Source organism: Balaenoptera musculus, chromosome 12 (genome assembly GCF_009873245.2).
Source record: "Balaenoptera musculus isolate JJ_BM4_2016_0621 chromosome 12, mBalMus1.pri.v3, whole genome shotgun sequence".
NCBI lineage: Eukaryota > Metazoa > Chordata > Mammalia > Artiodactyla > Balaenopteridae > Balaenoptera > Balaenoptera musculus.
This window is the reverse complement of record NC_045796.1, coordinates 40,978,904-40,992,772: the sequence shown is the minus strand read 5'-3', so window position 1 is coordinate 40,992,772 and position 13,869 is coordinate 40,978,904. Positions and strand designations below refer to the sequence as shown.

General features: G+C 33.3%; 1 protein-coding gene across 5 annotated transcripts in view; it reads right to left on the bottom strand.

Annotated features, from left to right (window-relative positions):
* The window catches only part of TBC1D32 (TBC1 domain family member 32), a 189,087-nt gene that overhangs the window by 103,358 nt on the left and 71,860 nt on the right, over positions 1 to 13,869 (bottom strand). For all 5 annotated transcript variants that reach the window (XM_036870860.1, XM_036870863.1, XM_036870861.1 and 2 more), the window contains 3 exons: positions 6,645 to 6,783; positions 4,215 to 4,302; positions 2,191 to 2,309 (listed from right to left, as the gene is read on the bottom strand). In XM_036870860.1, the coding sequence (XP_036726755.1) occupies positions 2,191 to 2,309; positions 4,215 to 4,302; positions 6,645 to 6,783 (346 nt within the window). The remainder of the gene's footprint in view (positions 1 to 2,190; positions 2,310 to 4,214; positions 4,303 to 6,644; positions 6,784 to 13,869) is intronic.

Sequence of the window (13,869 nt, the reverse complement as noted above, 5' to 3'; positions counted from 1 at the left end):
TCTGCCCACCCCCTCCTTCAAATAATCATGACAATTTTCTATTAGATTCGAGTCTAAGTGTTCAAAGCTTTCTTAGTTTTGGTTGGTTGGTTTTTGTTTCAGCTTTGTTTTTTTACTTCCAGTTTGAGAAAACTGATATATAACACTGCATAAGTTTAAGGGGTACAGCATAATGATTTGACTTACATACATCAGGAAATGATGACCATAAGTTTAGTGAACACCCATCATCTCATATAGATACAACATTAAATAGAAAAAAAAAATTTCCTTGTGATGAGATTTCTTAGGATTTACTCAACAATTTTCATATAACATAAAGCAGTGGTAATTATATTAATCATACTGTACATTACATCCCTACTACTTACTTATAACTGAAACTTTGTACATTTTGACCACCTTTACCACCATAAAGATATTACACTATTATTGACTATATTCACCACTATACATTTCATCACGTTGACTCATTTATTTTATACTGAAAGTTTGTATCTCTTAATTTCCATCACCTATTTCACTCATTCCCCCACTGCACTTCTTTCTGGCAACCACCGGTCTATTGTGAATCTATGACTGTTATGTTTGTTCATTTGCTTCATTTTTTAGATTCCACATATAAGTGAAATCATATGTTAACTTTTTTATCTTCTACAAATTAGTAAATGATGTTTTTTCTTCACATATTCACATTCATCGACAGTGCAGCCTTGTTGCTGTAGTTGTTCATATTTGACCAAATACTATTCATATTAATTTTAACTTCAAAAATTTTTTTGAATAAAGCAACATATAGGAAAAAACCTTAAACATAAAGTTTTGTGGATAGTTATAAAAATCTCATTTTACAATAAATTCCAGAACTTACAATACAAAAAAAAAAAGTGAAATCATATGGTATTTGTCTTTCTCCATCTGACTTATTTCACTTACCATAATACTCTCTAGGTCCATCCATGTTGTCATAAATGGCAAGATTTCATTCTATTCTATGGCTGAGTAATATTTCATTCTATACCTATACCACATCTTCTTTATCCATTCATACATCAGTGAATGTTGAGAGTTTCATAAATGAATGTTGAATTTTGTCGAACGCTTTTTCTGCATCTATTGAGATGATCATATGATTTTTATTCTTCAATTGTTAATGTGGTACATCACAACAACTGATTTGCAGATAGTGAACCATCCCTGCATCCCTGGGATAAATCCACTTGATCATGGTGTATGATCCTTTTAATGTATGGTTGAATTTGATTTGCTAGTATTTTATTGAGGATTTCTGCAACTACATTCAGTGATATTGGCCTGTATTTTTATTTTTTTCACAGTCTTTTATTGTGGAATCAGGGTGATGCCGGCCACATAGACTGAATTCTGATGCATTCCTTCCTCTCAAACTTGTAATAGTTTGAGAAAGAAAAGCATTAACTCTTTAAATGTTTGGTATAATTCACCTGTGAAGCCATCTGATCCTGGACTTTTGTTTGTTGGGAGTTTTTAAAAATTGATTCAATTTCGTTACTGGTCATCTGTCTGTTCATATTTTGTATTTCTTCCTGATTCAGTCTTGGGAGATGGATACATTCCTAGAAATATACAATTTCTTCTAGGATGTGCACTTTATTGGCATGTAATTGTTCATAGTAACACCATGATTTCTGTGGTATTGACTGTAACTTCTTTTTCATTTCCAATTTATTTGGCTCCTCTCTTTTCTTGAGAAGTCTGGCTAAAGGTTTATCAATTTTATTTATCTCTTCAAAAAACCAGCTCTTAGTTTCACTGATCTTTTCTATTGGTTTTTTAGTCTCTATTTCTGCTTCGATTTTTATTATTTCTTTCCTTCTATTAAATTTGGGTTTGTTTGTTCTTTTCTACTTCCTTTGAGTCGGCATTTGTTGTTTTGCTTTTTTAGTATGTCTGGTGTGTAGTTTATTAACTGAGAAAAATTATAGTAGGAATATCCTAAAAGAAAAACGTCTTGCAAGACAATTCCCAGGGAACACTGGTATTTGTCTTTTACTAAGTTTATTTTAAAAATAAAAATTTAGAAATAAAAGAAAGGAAGGAAAAAAATTAGGAAAGGCTGCTGGTTGTAACTGAGTAGAGATTAAGGTCTGGATGAAGTAATTTGAGAGAGATATTTCAAGTCTATACATTGTTAGTTAAATCATTTCTTACCTTTTGACAGCTTTGGTCAATAGGGTCCACTGGAGTAGATTTGGGATGGGTTACTCTAACATCATCTCTTCCATATTCCAGATTAGCCCATAATTCAGTTAAAAGTGCATTAATAAACCCTAAGAAGAATTTTACATCATATTTATAATATACTACTTCTTTGGATTATGGAGGAAAGACATAATTATCCTTCTGACAAGACTGGTCCACACTGACAGAAGACATACTTGTATCCTGTACAAGAAATAACCTCTAACCTTGGTAGAAATTATATCTGCTATTGTTAATATACATTTATGATGCCTCATTATCATATAACTATGGAATGCCTAAACTCTCAAAGACTATTTCCCTAGAGGACTGAATTTTGAGCCCCAGTTTTTATCCTTTAGCCAATAACCTCTCTGAGCACGTTTTCCTGAAAAAAATAAGGTTTACATGTTACTCAGCAAATAAGCTAACAGTGAAATGCAGCCTGAAAGCTGGGGTGTATGTGTGTAAGGAAGGAGGTATCCCAGAGGCACAGTAAGCATCCAAAGAGTGTGTGTTCCCTTTCTTTAATGTAACAATTTTTTTGTATTTCCTCATGCTTAGAACAATTCTCCACTTCATACAACTTCTGGCTCTATACAGTCTTTAAATTCTCCTGAGTCAGATACTATAAATCTAAATGAAAGTGATTATTAAGCCCGATTATCAAATTCCTTTATGAGGAATGAAAGCGTATGGAAAGGTGCAAAACAGAACACCTAATCATAAATCAGTAAGTTCATAATAACACATTAGAGCAGAAAGGGTCCTCTGGTATAATGGAAAACATATAGGCTCTGAAATCGAAAATAGCAGTGTTCAAGTTACAAATCTGCCAGCTTGTTAGTTATATGTCCTTGAATCTTTTGACTTCTAAGAGCATCAGTTCCCGATTTGAAAGCTGAAAAAGTGTTGCATTTGAGGGTTGCCATTAAAGTATAAATGGGACGATATACACAGAGGTCCTAATATAGTACCAAGACATCAGAGGAACTCGAACAGTGTTAGTCTTCCTTCCTTTGTCCTATGAAAAACTGCATTTAATCCTCTCAATAAAAGTTGGATACTATGAGGTTTAGAAGCTTAATGACTTGAGCAACAAGAAAATCTGGGATTGAATCCAGTCTTCAAATGCTTCCATTAATGTGTCCCTCAGTACTATAAATAAATTGGATTTTATTTTAAGTAAAAGAGTAAGTGGCTCAGCTTAGGACAGCTTCTGCAAGAAACGTGTTTCATAAGTATTCCAAATTAGTCCAGCCAAAAAATATTTAAGATACACTATAGAAAAATATTTACATTTGAGGAGAGAATCAATAGTGACCACTGATGTTATGATTCTTCACTTCTAAGACTTAAATATAATCACAGCATCTCTATTAGAGATTACATCTTGTCTCTGGTTCAGGGTTCAGATAATCTTAATATACATTAAATCTCCCAATGTTAGAATGTCTTAAAAATCCAATCTGTAGTAGATAATATTCAATACATGCCAACTACAAACTCCAAAAATAGCGGTGAAAATTAAGTGGGTGAGAGAGAATCTTTCAAGAAAGGAAGAGAAAAAGGAATAAGAAAATGGCATGTATGTGTGATAACTATTATGACTGGAGATCTTGACTTATATATAATTCACTGAAACTGAGCATTAAATCCCATCAGATGCAATTATACCAAGAGAGGATGACAAACTTTTGATTTATAAGATGAAGGCTTCTTAAAGACATCAAGTATATCTCAGTTTAGGTCATTATGCACCATTGTTCTGAGGAAAGAAAAAATTTATATATATTTTTACAGAGAAAAAAAAAATTCCTAGTGGGATTTCATGGAAGAGAAAAGGTAAAAAGGAAATCCCAGCAACATTCTTTTACCTAAGGCCTAACATGGGAAAAAGAACTTTAGAGTGAAATACCTGATACTTGATCATGGCAGTAAAATTTTGTATAGACTCGCTCATTTTATTTAAGTTATAATTTTAAAGAACTTACCTGAACTTTGTAGTGCTATTGCACCTGCCGCTGTTGATGCCACTTGTGTAACCAGAACTCCATAGCCAAACTTTTTACGCCTGCTGACCTAACATAAATAAGGAATAATGAGAAGCAGGAAAACACAGAATGCTAATAGTTTATTCACATGTTACACGTAGAGTTACTGATTTCTTTATTAAAATGCTGGACAGTCTTTCAAGGAAAGATAACAAGAGCAGAAAAAACTCAAACTATAACAATCAGTGAGTTAATACTAATGTAATATTTTTGATAATCTTGTTTCAGAGATCTAGGTTCTGGAACCAGCCCTAAAACTATGTTGCTTCATGACCATAAACAAGTCACTATGTCTCTAAGTCTCCTTATATATAAAATAAGGGACTTTGGACCAGATGAAGAGAAACTCCTTCCAATTCTAATTTCTGTTATCTTACTATTTTATTCTTTAGGCTGGTTCTTCGATAATAAATTCTCATTAATTAATCTGTATTGACTGCCAGTTTTTTAACTGGGCTTTCAAATAAACAACTTTAAAAAGAATAATGGTATCTTCTTAAAAATGACGGTTTTAGAGGCAATGTGATTTTTTTTCCTAAAGAAGGAAGTTATATACACGCACACGCACACACACAACCTTCATTTAATATACAGGTTTCTAAACAACATTGTAGAAAACCTTAAATAATTTGTTATTCCACAAAGAATATCATTCATGTATTCATGGTACAGTTCAGAAGTATCTCTTAGCAGAAATCAGAATAAGAAAATAACAAAGATGTTAGAAAATATTCCTCCTTCCTCAGACTTTATAGGTCAGCCTGATCTTAGACAAAGTGTTTGACTTCTAAACAGAGCTAACCATTTAGAATTTGTATTTTTCAACATTTCATTAAAAGGATAAGGATATGTTTTTATCAAATTTTAAAAATATAAACTATACATTCCATTTTAAGGGCAAAAAAAAAAAAGGTGTGTGGGGGGGGGACGACTAAAAGACCATGGGAAAGAATTAGGTTTATTTCTTAAATTTTTTTGCTGCTCATCTCTATAAATTTGCCTTCCTTTTCCATTTTTATTACTCTTATTTTCCATTTTCCTTAATTTATCATCCATTAGTTCCACAGTGGGATAACACAGAAGTACAGCAAGATAAATGTCTATCTTTTTTCCCACTTGCCTTCTTCCATGACAATGGAAAAAACACCTTACTCATCAACCATCCCAAAGGACACTGCTGATTCAGATATTAGTAGCCACAGGGGTTTTCCAGATCAACACTAAATACTAAAAAGGAAAGGCAGAGGAAAACTTCAGAGAAGCTAGAGAGGCTTCACTAAACAAGACTTAGACAAACAGTCTATTACAACAAACAGTATATTACAAAGGAAGACCAGATTGTTTTAAAATTTATGAATATAAAAAAATGACATCTAGTCTTAGGTATATTATCACAACAGTGAAAAGCTATGTCTGCATGGTCTCAAGAATCTGAATGAGAAAGAAAGATATCTTTCAGTTGCTTGAATATTTTCAAAAATGGAAAGAAAAAAAAAAAAGGAAACCCAAATGGTTAACTAGTACACAAGGAGAAATTCAAACTCACCAGCAGATCAAAACACAATTTATGTAAACTAAAAGCGTGAAAACCTTCTATATTTGCTATAATCTAAATGTCTATCTCCTCTCAAAATTCCTATGTTGAAATCCTAAGCATTGGAAGTAATGGTAGAAGTGGAGCCTTTGGGAGGCTATTAGGTTGTGAAGGTAGAGAGTGCTCACGAATGGAATTAGTGCTCTTATAAAAAAAGATCCCCAAGAGGCCCTAGCCCCTTCTGCTAGGCTACAATAAGAAGTCTGAACATCAAGAAACAATAGCTTCCAGAGATAAAGGAAACACTTTTAAAAGCATATCTATGATCCTAAGAAGCCCTGATGTCTAGGGATATTTACTTTAACAGCAAAATGATGAATATACCTCAATGATCTCTGTCTGATAAAGGGCTAAATTTATAGTAAATTTTATTTAACAGTACCAATAACAAAACCCCTCTACAAATATATTTATTTCTTCCAAAATGTGAACCCTAAACTCTCAATGACACATACACTTAGACTCAAAAGGTTTTTCTCCTGGAATTCCACCAAGTTTCAGTATAGCCAGATGTTTGATATCATATTTATAAAACACCTAGATGATTCACTGAGTTTTTCAATTTCATCCAGTTGTTTCAGCCTGTAAAATACTCATAGATACCAACATCAACTCTCTAAAGCTTTCCTGAAAAAATATCATTAAATATTACAATGCTACATGGTTTTTTAATTGAGGTTTAATAATTTCTTCACACAAAGAAAACAGAATAATGTTCTTAATGGCTTTTACAGAAAGGAAAGTTCCTTTTGCCTGTGGCAGATGGTAATTCGCACCTGTAATTCTTTTGTGTATTGGTTGAACATAAATGTCACACATTCATTGATGGCACCTGTTCTTTGAAGAAGTTGTAGTCCTTTGGGAGTGGCAGCAAAATTTAGTAAATCGTCTAACAAATTCTCTTCCCAAGCCATACTGAAACAGGTAAAAAGAAAGGTATGAACGTCTTTATTATACTCAAAACTGGAAAAAACAAACAAACAAAAAACAGCTTAATACTACTAACAATTAAATTTATAGAGTACACATTAGCTGCAAAGTACTCAAATGTTTAAAATTAAGATAAACATCATGGTTTCCTTGACAGTGAGTTGTTTTTCTTATTTCTTCTATCCAATAATTTTCCTTCACTAAATGAATCAAATATTAACCGCACATGTCAGCATTTTCATTACACCTAGATTCTCTCAACCAGGTCTTAATTTCATTCTGTTTTCCTATTATAATTCTGCTGTGCCTGGATTCCCCAAGCCCCAACTTTCCATTATTTCTATACTTTCTCTTCATTAAAGAGAAGATCTGTCACAGTTATTTGTCTTCTGACTTTCTAAAGCATATCAGGCATTTTATCTTTATTTTCATTGGTTCTTAGTCTTACTTTTGGAGAATAACATTTTTTCTCAGAATACTTCTAAAAGGCCAGTAACATTCTCCAGAGAAAAAGAAAAGACAAAGAAAACAACTTGAAACATTCAGAAGACACACAGTAAATAGGAGAGTCAGAGCTAGCAATCTGGAAACACAGGAGAGGATATCAGCATTTCATCTGAAGTACCAGAAGTAAGAGAAAATTTTCTACCCACCCTACTGGATATTCCTACTTGCCTAGAAAAAACACTGGATATTAAAATAGGTCAAAATCAAATGTTTATATGTACAGTGAAACAGAGCATGGGAAAGTGTGCCTTTTTTTGCCCAAGGAAGTTTCAGAAGTATGTTTTGAAACTGGTAAGAGATTTGAAATCCAGAACTTTTCTGATCAGAAAAGGAACAATCAGTATATGCTGACACATATCAATCAGTGATCACACAGCAATGGTCAAAGATATAACCATGTTCAAACACAAAATAAATATACCTTGGACAAAGAAGTAGGACTAGTTCTCAGGCAAATGCAAGCAATGGAAACCAAATTTGGCTCCAATAGGATATAACGGACTCATATGCATATGAGATGTATGACCAGCGGTAAGCTCACTGATTAAGATTCATGACTGGGTAAGACTACTAAAAATAATACATGTTCAACTAAAATTAAAATATATAATTTATATACCTAAAGAAAATATATAAACAAAATACTTATATATGTATAAAACTGACTAAAATTGGGGCTTTTGACAAGCCATAAGCCTAGGGAGACTTGAGGATACAGAAAAAGCTTCATTTCTAGAAATGAGCACATAATCAATTCATCTTCTAACTTTTAACAGTATATGCAATATCCTCATCATCACTGACAGGAGCCTCAAAATGCCAATACAATGTTTATTTAAAACATAGGGGTAGTAAAAGAAAAAAACATAAAACTGCTGGACAGGGAAGAAAGAATATAGAAGTAGAAACTGGGGGAAATGAGGGAGGGCAGAAGGGAGGAAAGTAGTGAAGGAAAAAAAGACTCATTTTTAAATGGACTTGCAATCAAACTTCAAAAGACATCTAAAGCTAAGAGCCAGCAGAATCAACATTTGTTAAATGAATCCATTCCAGCTGAAATAATTTAGAAATAATGATTAGCTTTATTTATGATACTCAAAGGAAATTTTTTAATCTTCCATTAAAACTGAAGCAAAAAGCAGAAATGAAAAACAGGTAGATATTAAAAAAAAAAAACCCATTGGAAATCTTGGAAGTATTTGTTTAAAAACCCACTTAAAAAGCAAATAGGGGGACTTCCCTGGTAGCGCAGTGGATAAGAATCCGCCTGCCAATGCAGGGGACACGGGTTTGAGCCCTGGTCCAGGAAGATCTCACATGCCGCAGAGCAACTAAGCCCATGCGCCACAACTACTGAGCCTGCATACCACAACTACTGAAGCCTGCACACCTAGAGCCCATGCTCCGTAACAAGAGAAGCCACTGCAATGAGAAGCCCGTGCACCACAACGAAGAGGAGCCCCCACTTGCCGCAACGAGAAAGCCTGCGCGCAGCAATGAAGACCCAACACAGCCAAAAACAAATTAATTAATTAATTAATTTAAAAAAGCAAATGGGAAAACTCTCAGCCACAAAGAATTATTGAATTGAATGGTAGCTAGATAAGAAATAAATGTTTGAGAAAACAGGTGAGACAGAACATACTAAAAGTTTTCAAATACATCTAGTAAAAGCTTCAAGAGAATAGAAGAAATATTTGAAAAATACTAAGAATTTTCTAGATTTGAAGAAAGATGCCAATCCAGTCTATCGATCAAAAGAACATTCAAAGTACCAAGCAGGAGTTAATCAACTATACTCCAAAATAAAATAAAAATTAAAAAAAAAAAGTACCAAGCAGGATAAACTTAAGTCACACAGAAATAGCAAACATCCCCAAAAAGAAATTAAAAGCTATGAGAGAGAAAAGATATGACCTATAAAATAAAAGTGATTATACTAACAGGTTTATCAGTTACTACTTATTCTAGAAGACAGTGGAGTAAAGCCTCAAATAATAATAAGAAATGATTGTCTATCAAACTTTGATACCCAGAAAAACTACCATTTAGAGGAGAGAGAATGTGAGCCCTCAAAAGCTGTGGACAGGGTTGGGGTGGTCTGTGTGGGCTGGAAGGAGAAGAGCTACTATCAGACACAGAAAGATAAGGACAGTTTACTACCCTCAAACCGTTAAGAACAATTAAAGGATAACTATATTTAGAAACTTACTAAGGAAAAAAGTGAGCCTATCAGAAAGAATGCCCTACAAGTTTCAACAAATGGTGTAAAATAATAAACATGTCAAAAAATTTAATATCTGTGTGAAGAAATAAATCAGGTGATTAAAAAATATAAAACCAAAATTCTGGATAACTATAACAAGACAGAGTCATGGAGTATTTAGAGGAGCAGCAACTGGTCGAAGTATGCTAAACTCCATAACGCTTTTCAAAACATGATATAAATACCCAATTACTTTATACTTTCTTAGAAAAATATATGGTTAAATATGTATATTGAGAATTTAGGAACAACCACTTAAAAAAAGAAGAACAGTGACTTATAAAGTCAAAACCAAGGGAAAAACAGGATAAAATTTATTGATCTAAGATAAGGCAATAAAGGAAGAAAAGCAAAGAAAATAGAATATAAAGTACAAAATACGAAAAATAAGCCCCAAATATCAGCATTGCAAAAATGTAAAAAACTTCAACTCATCTAGTAAAAAATAGAGATTGTCAGACTGGATAAAAATTCAAAATTTACTGTAGGAAATAAAGGGATGAAAATTATACTTTGTGTTAACAGGCTGACCCAACCTCCATCTAAATTCCTTTTTCATCAACTCCCATCCAGCACGAAGTGGCCATACAGCAAATCCAGTAAGATGTTCACAAAAAATGTTAATGAGAAGAGACTTCTTTCCTAAATAAAAGACAAAGTATCATGAAAAGAAGCCATTTGTCTCTACAACCTTTTTCCTCTTCAAAAGCAGCTGTGAGTCTAGAGGTTAGCCATTGTGCAAACTTGAGGGCAAAAAAACCCCCAAAAAACATTAATAATGAAAAAGAAAAGGAGGCTGGGTCTCAAACCACATCAGTAACTCAATGCCTGGGTAGTATTCCATGAGACTTCTTGCTTTATGAGAAAAAAGAAAGCCTTACTGAGCTATCTGCAATCAGACACATTCTTAACTCATGTACTCTGCAAATAACTAAAGCCAAGTATATTTACAATATTAGTAACATACAGGATAAAACTTAAGGCAAAGCATAATGAAATACTATATAATAAAAAGTGCCCAAGAAACAGTGAATTATGATCCTAATAGCATAAAATATAAGTATGTAAAACAAAACCCCAGAATTACAAAGAGAAATGGACAAATCAACTTTTATAGTGAATGATTATACATATGCAGACAAAACAAAATATTGGTGGAAATATTAAAAACTTAGAATATCTCTACTTCCAGTAAAAAACATAAAATAGTCTTTTCAAGCAAGGACAGATTTTTGTTTTGATTGACCCTGTACTACAACACAAAATCTCAACCAACCTAAAAGGATACATATCATACAATCTATGTTTTCTGAAAAGAACAGAAATGAATTAGAAGTCAACAGTAAAATATAGTAGTAAAAAAAAAACAAACTACGTTTGGAAACTTAAATATATTCCAAATATTTCATGGATTTAAAGAGTAAAATCAAGATAGAAATTTCTCAATATTTATAAGAGCTTAATAATGCAAGTGCTACATATCAAAATGTCTTAAAGTTAGAATGGCTGATGTAGATTCCTTCTTTTAATATCCATTCTCAATCCCCTTTCACTTGCTTTCCTGTATTACTGAAGTGAGGGAAGGAGAGAAGACAGAGGGAAAGAGAACATTAGCAAAATCAGAAACTGGTCTTTGCATAAACTAATGCAAATAAATTGGTGGGGGGGCAGCAAAAAATACTATGAATCAAAAAATGAGAAATAACTACAGCTAAAGAAATTTTTTTAACATCACGAGAATACTTTGTACAAATTAACACCAAAAAAGTAAATATTCAGATTAAAAAAATGTTTTTTAGAAAATATAGCAAAAGTCACTCAAGCAGAAATAAAAACCTTGAATGAACTATTAGCCATTAAAGAAATTGTTTTTAAAAAGTCTACCCCGACTCCCCCCAAGTAAAAACACAGGCAAAAAACTTACAGGTTGTATCATATAATTCTGAGAAAGTTAATATACTTTAGTTTATCATTTCTCCTATTAACCTAGCATTTAATTCTCCCTTCAAATTATAGTGAAGACACTCAATGTTTCAAAACAGAAGGAAGATCTAAGCTACTGAATTTGTTTATCGTCCTTGGAGAACCCTCCCCCCTAGGACAATAGGCAATGATCACACTGCTTTATTAGCTTATGAGAACTCCATTTTTTGAATGGTTAGATATTATAGAGTGTATAGTATAGACACTGTCATGGCAATTAAGTTTTAGGTGTTTATTTCTTTGGGATCATAGGCTGTTTTTGAAGATCAAAGATTCCCCCATTACTTCAACCTCTAGTTTTACCAAAGGTCCCTTGGTAATTGGTTGGGGCAGGTTGGGCATCATTAGTTTTTTTGTGATTACATTCTTCTCTACAGTCACCCTAAGGATGGTCCCTAAGTAATTTGCAGTCACTGCAATCACCGACATCAAACTAGCCTCGTAGAAATTTCATCTGGGGTTGCATTTCAAAGTCTAGATTTAAGACATAACCTATGATGACTACACAGCAGCTTCTACCTTCTCTATAGTATTGTAAGCACCAATAAATGAAAGGATGGAAAGGAAATCTCCAACATACACTGTCAGAAAATAAGATCAAAATGCCTAACATTAGTCTGTCAGAGGCTCAAAAATATAGATTTTAACAACTTACTCTTCATTTTACCCTACTCAGTAAGACTAAGATCTCAGACTTACTATCAGTGTCCTTATTTAGAAACCAGTGCCTGGTGGTAGGAGAAGTGTTATTCATTCTTTAATTCACCCACGCTATCAAGCACCTGCTACATGCTGGAGACAAGCTAGCCTAGTTATCTGGCCAAAATGATTTTATGCTCAAGTTTTACCAAACTACGATGGAACAAATAATGCCCATCTCATACCAACTTTTAAATCAATGCAGAAGATACTCAACAACTCCATGAGATCATTTGATTTTGATGACAAAAATGAAAACCGTTCTATTTTATCAAAAACTATTAAACCTTTGTTTCTAAGACAGTAATATCAGATACTGAAGGAACCTCCTTTTCCTCTAGCATCAAGTTTACACATGGAGCACATTCCCCACCCAGTTTAACACTGCTTGCCTCTCTCCACCTAATCACTCACTCCTCCCCACTGAAGAAGGGACTCAGGAGATTTGTAGGATGACCTAAGCATGATTGGCTAGGCAATGCCTCTCCTCCAGTCCACCACTTCTTTGTGACCCAGCTACCTGTAGGAAGCACACAGTCTGCTTGGTTCTACTACGTAGTTAAGTTTGATCTTTGTAAGCTCTGCCTCTGAGGGTGATGGAAGCCTATCCACTGCTGATAGTGAAAGAAGGGTAAATCTGTCTAATTCTTCTGATCTCGGGAAGCCTATGTTATTCAGTGTTTTGATTTCCCTGACTTCTTTATCTCTATTAATTGGTTCACAACACAGGAGAAAAGGAGTGACATATAATTTACTAGTTCCCTCAGACTCTAACATCAGAATCTAAAAATATTACTGACAGTAAAACGTGTTAAATACATTGACTATGTTCCCTCTCACTGCTAGTCTGTTGACCACACTATCTCTTCCACCCGAAATAATGTTCTCCCCTTTTTAGACAGTTAATATCCATGTATCCATTTTAACTTAGTTTAATAACAACTTCTTCTGGAAAGATTTCCCCAAGTTAGCTCTCAAAGGACCCTGAATGACCCCTATCATAAATTTAGCATGCTATATTGCCACACTGTATTAACTTATTTGTATTTTACACTACACAATAAGTTCTCTAAGGTATATAGGTATACTCAGAACTCAGCAAAGTACTTGCTCCAATAAATGGCTGAATGAATGAGTAGAAAATGAACGCATGAATGAAAACGATAAATCATAGATCGAAGAAAACAGATCTAGAAATTACCTGAAAAATGAATTGCAGCAACATTTTTACTCACTCCCTCATGCAAAGAAAAAGATGGCAGTTGATTTAAGTTTCACGACTATATCAGAAAAAAAAAACTATAACTGATTTTTAGAAAATTAACTATTTGTTGAACGATTACATCATTAAGGAAATGTAAAAGGCTTTGTTTGACTTTTTTTTTTTCAGTTAAACTATGCCTACCTAAAGAAAAATGGTGACTTTTAAAATTTCTCTTAACTAAACATCACTTAAAGTTCTAATTATCTTTGTAGATTATGCCGACACTCAATTAAAAAGAGACTCCAGGAACACATCACCAGATCTTAATTTAAAATATATACATATATTCCCTATTAATCTGACTCCATATCCTACTGATATATGTGAAAACAACATGGAAACATCTAAATTA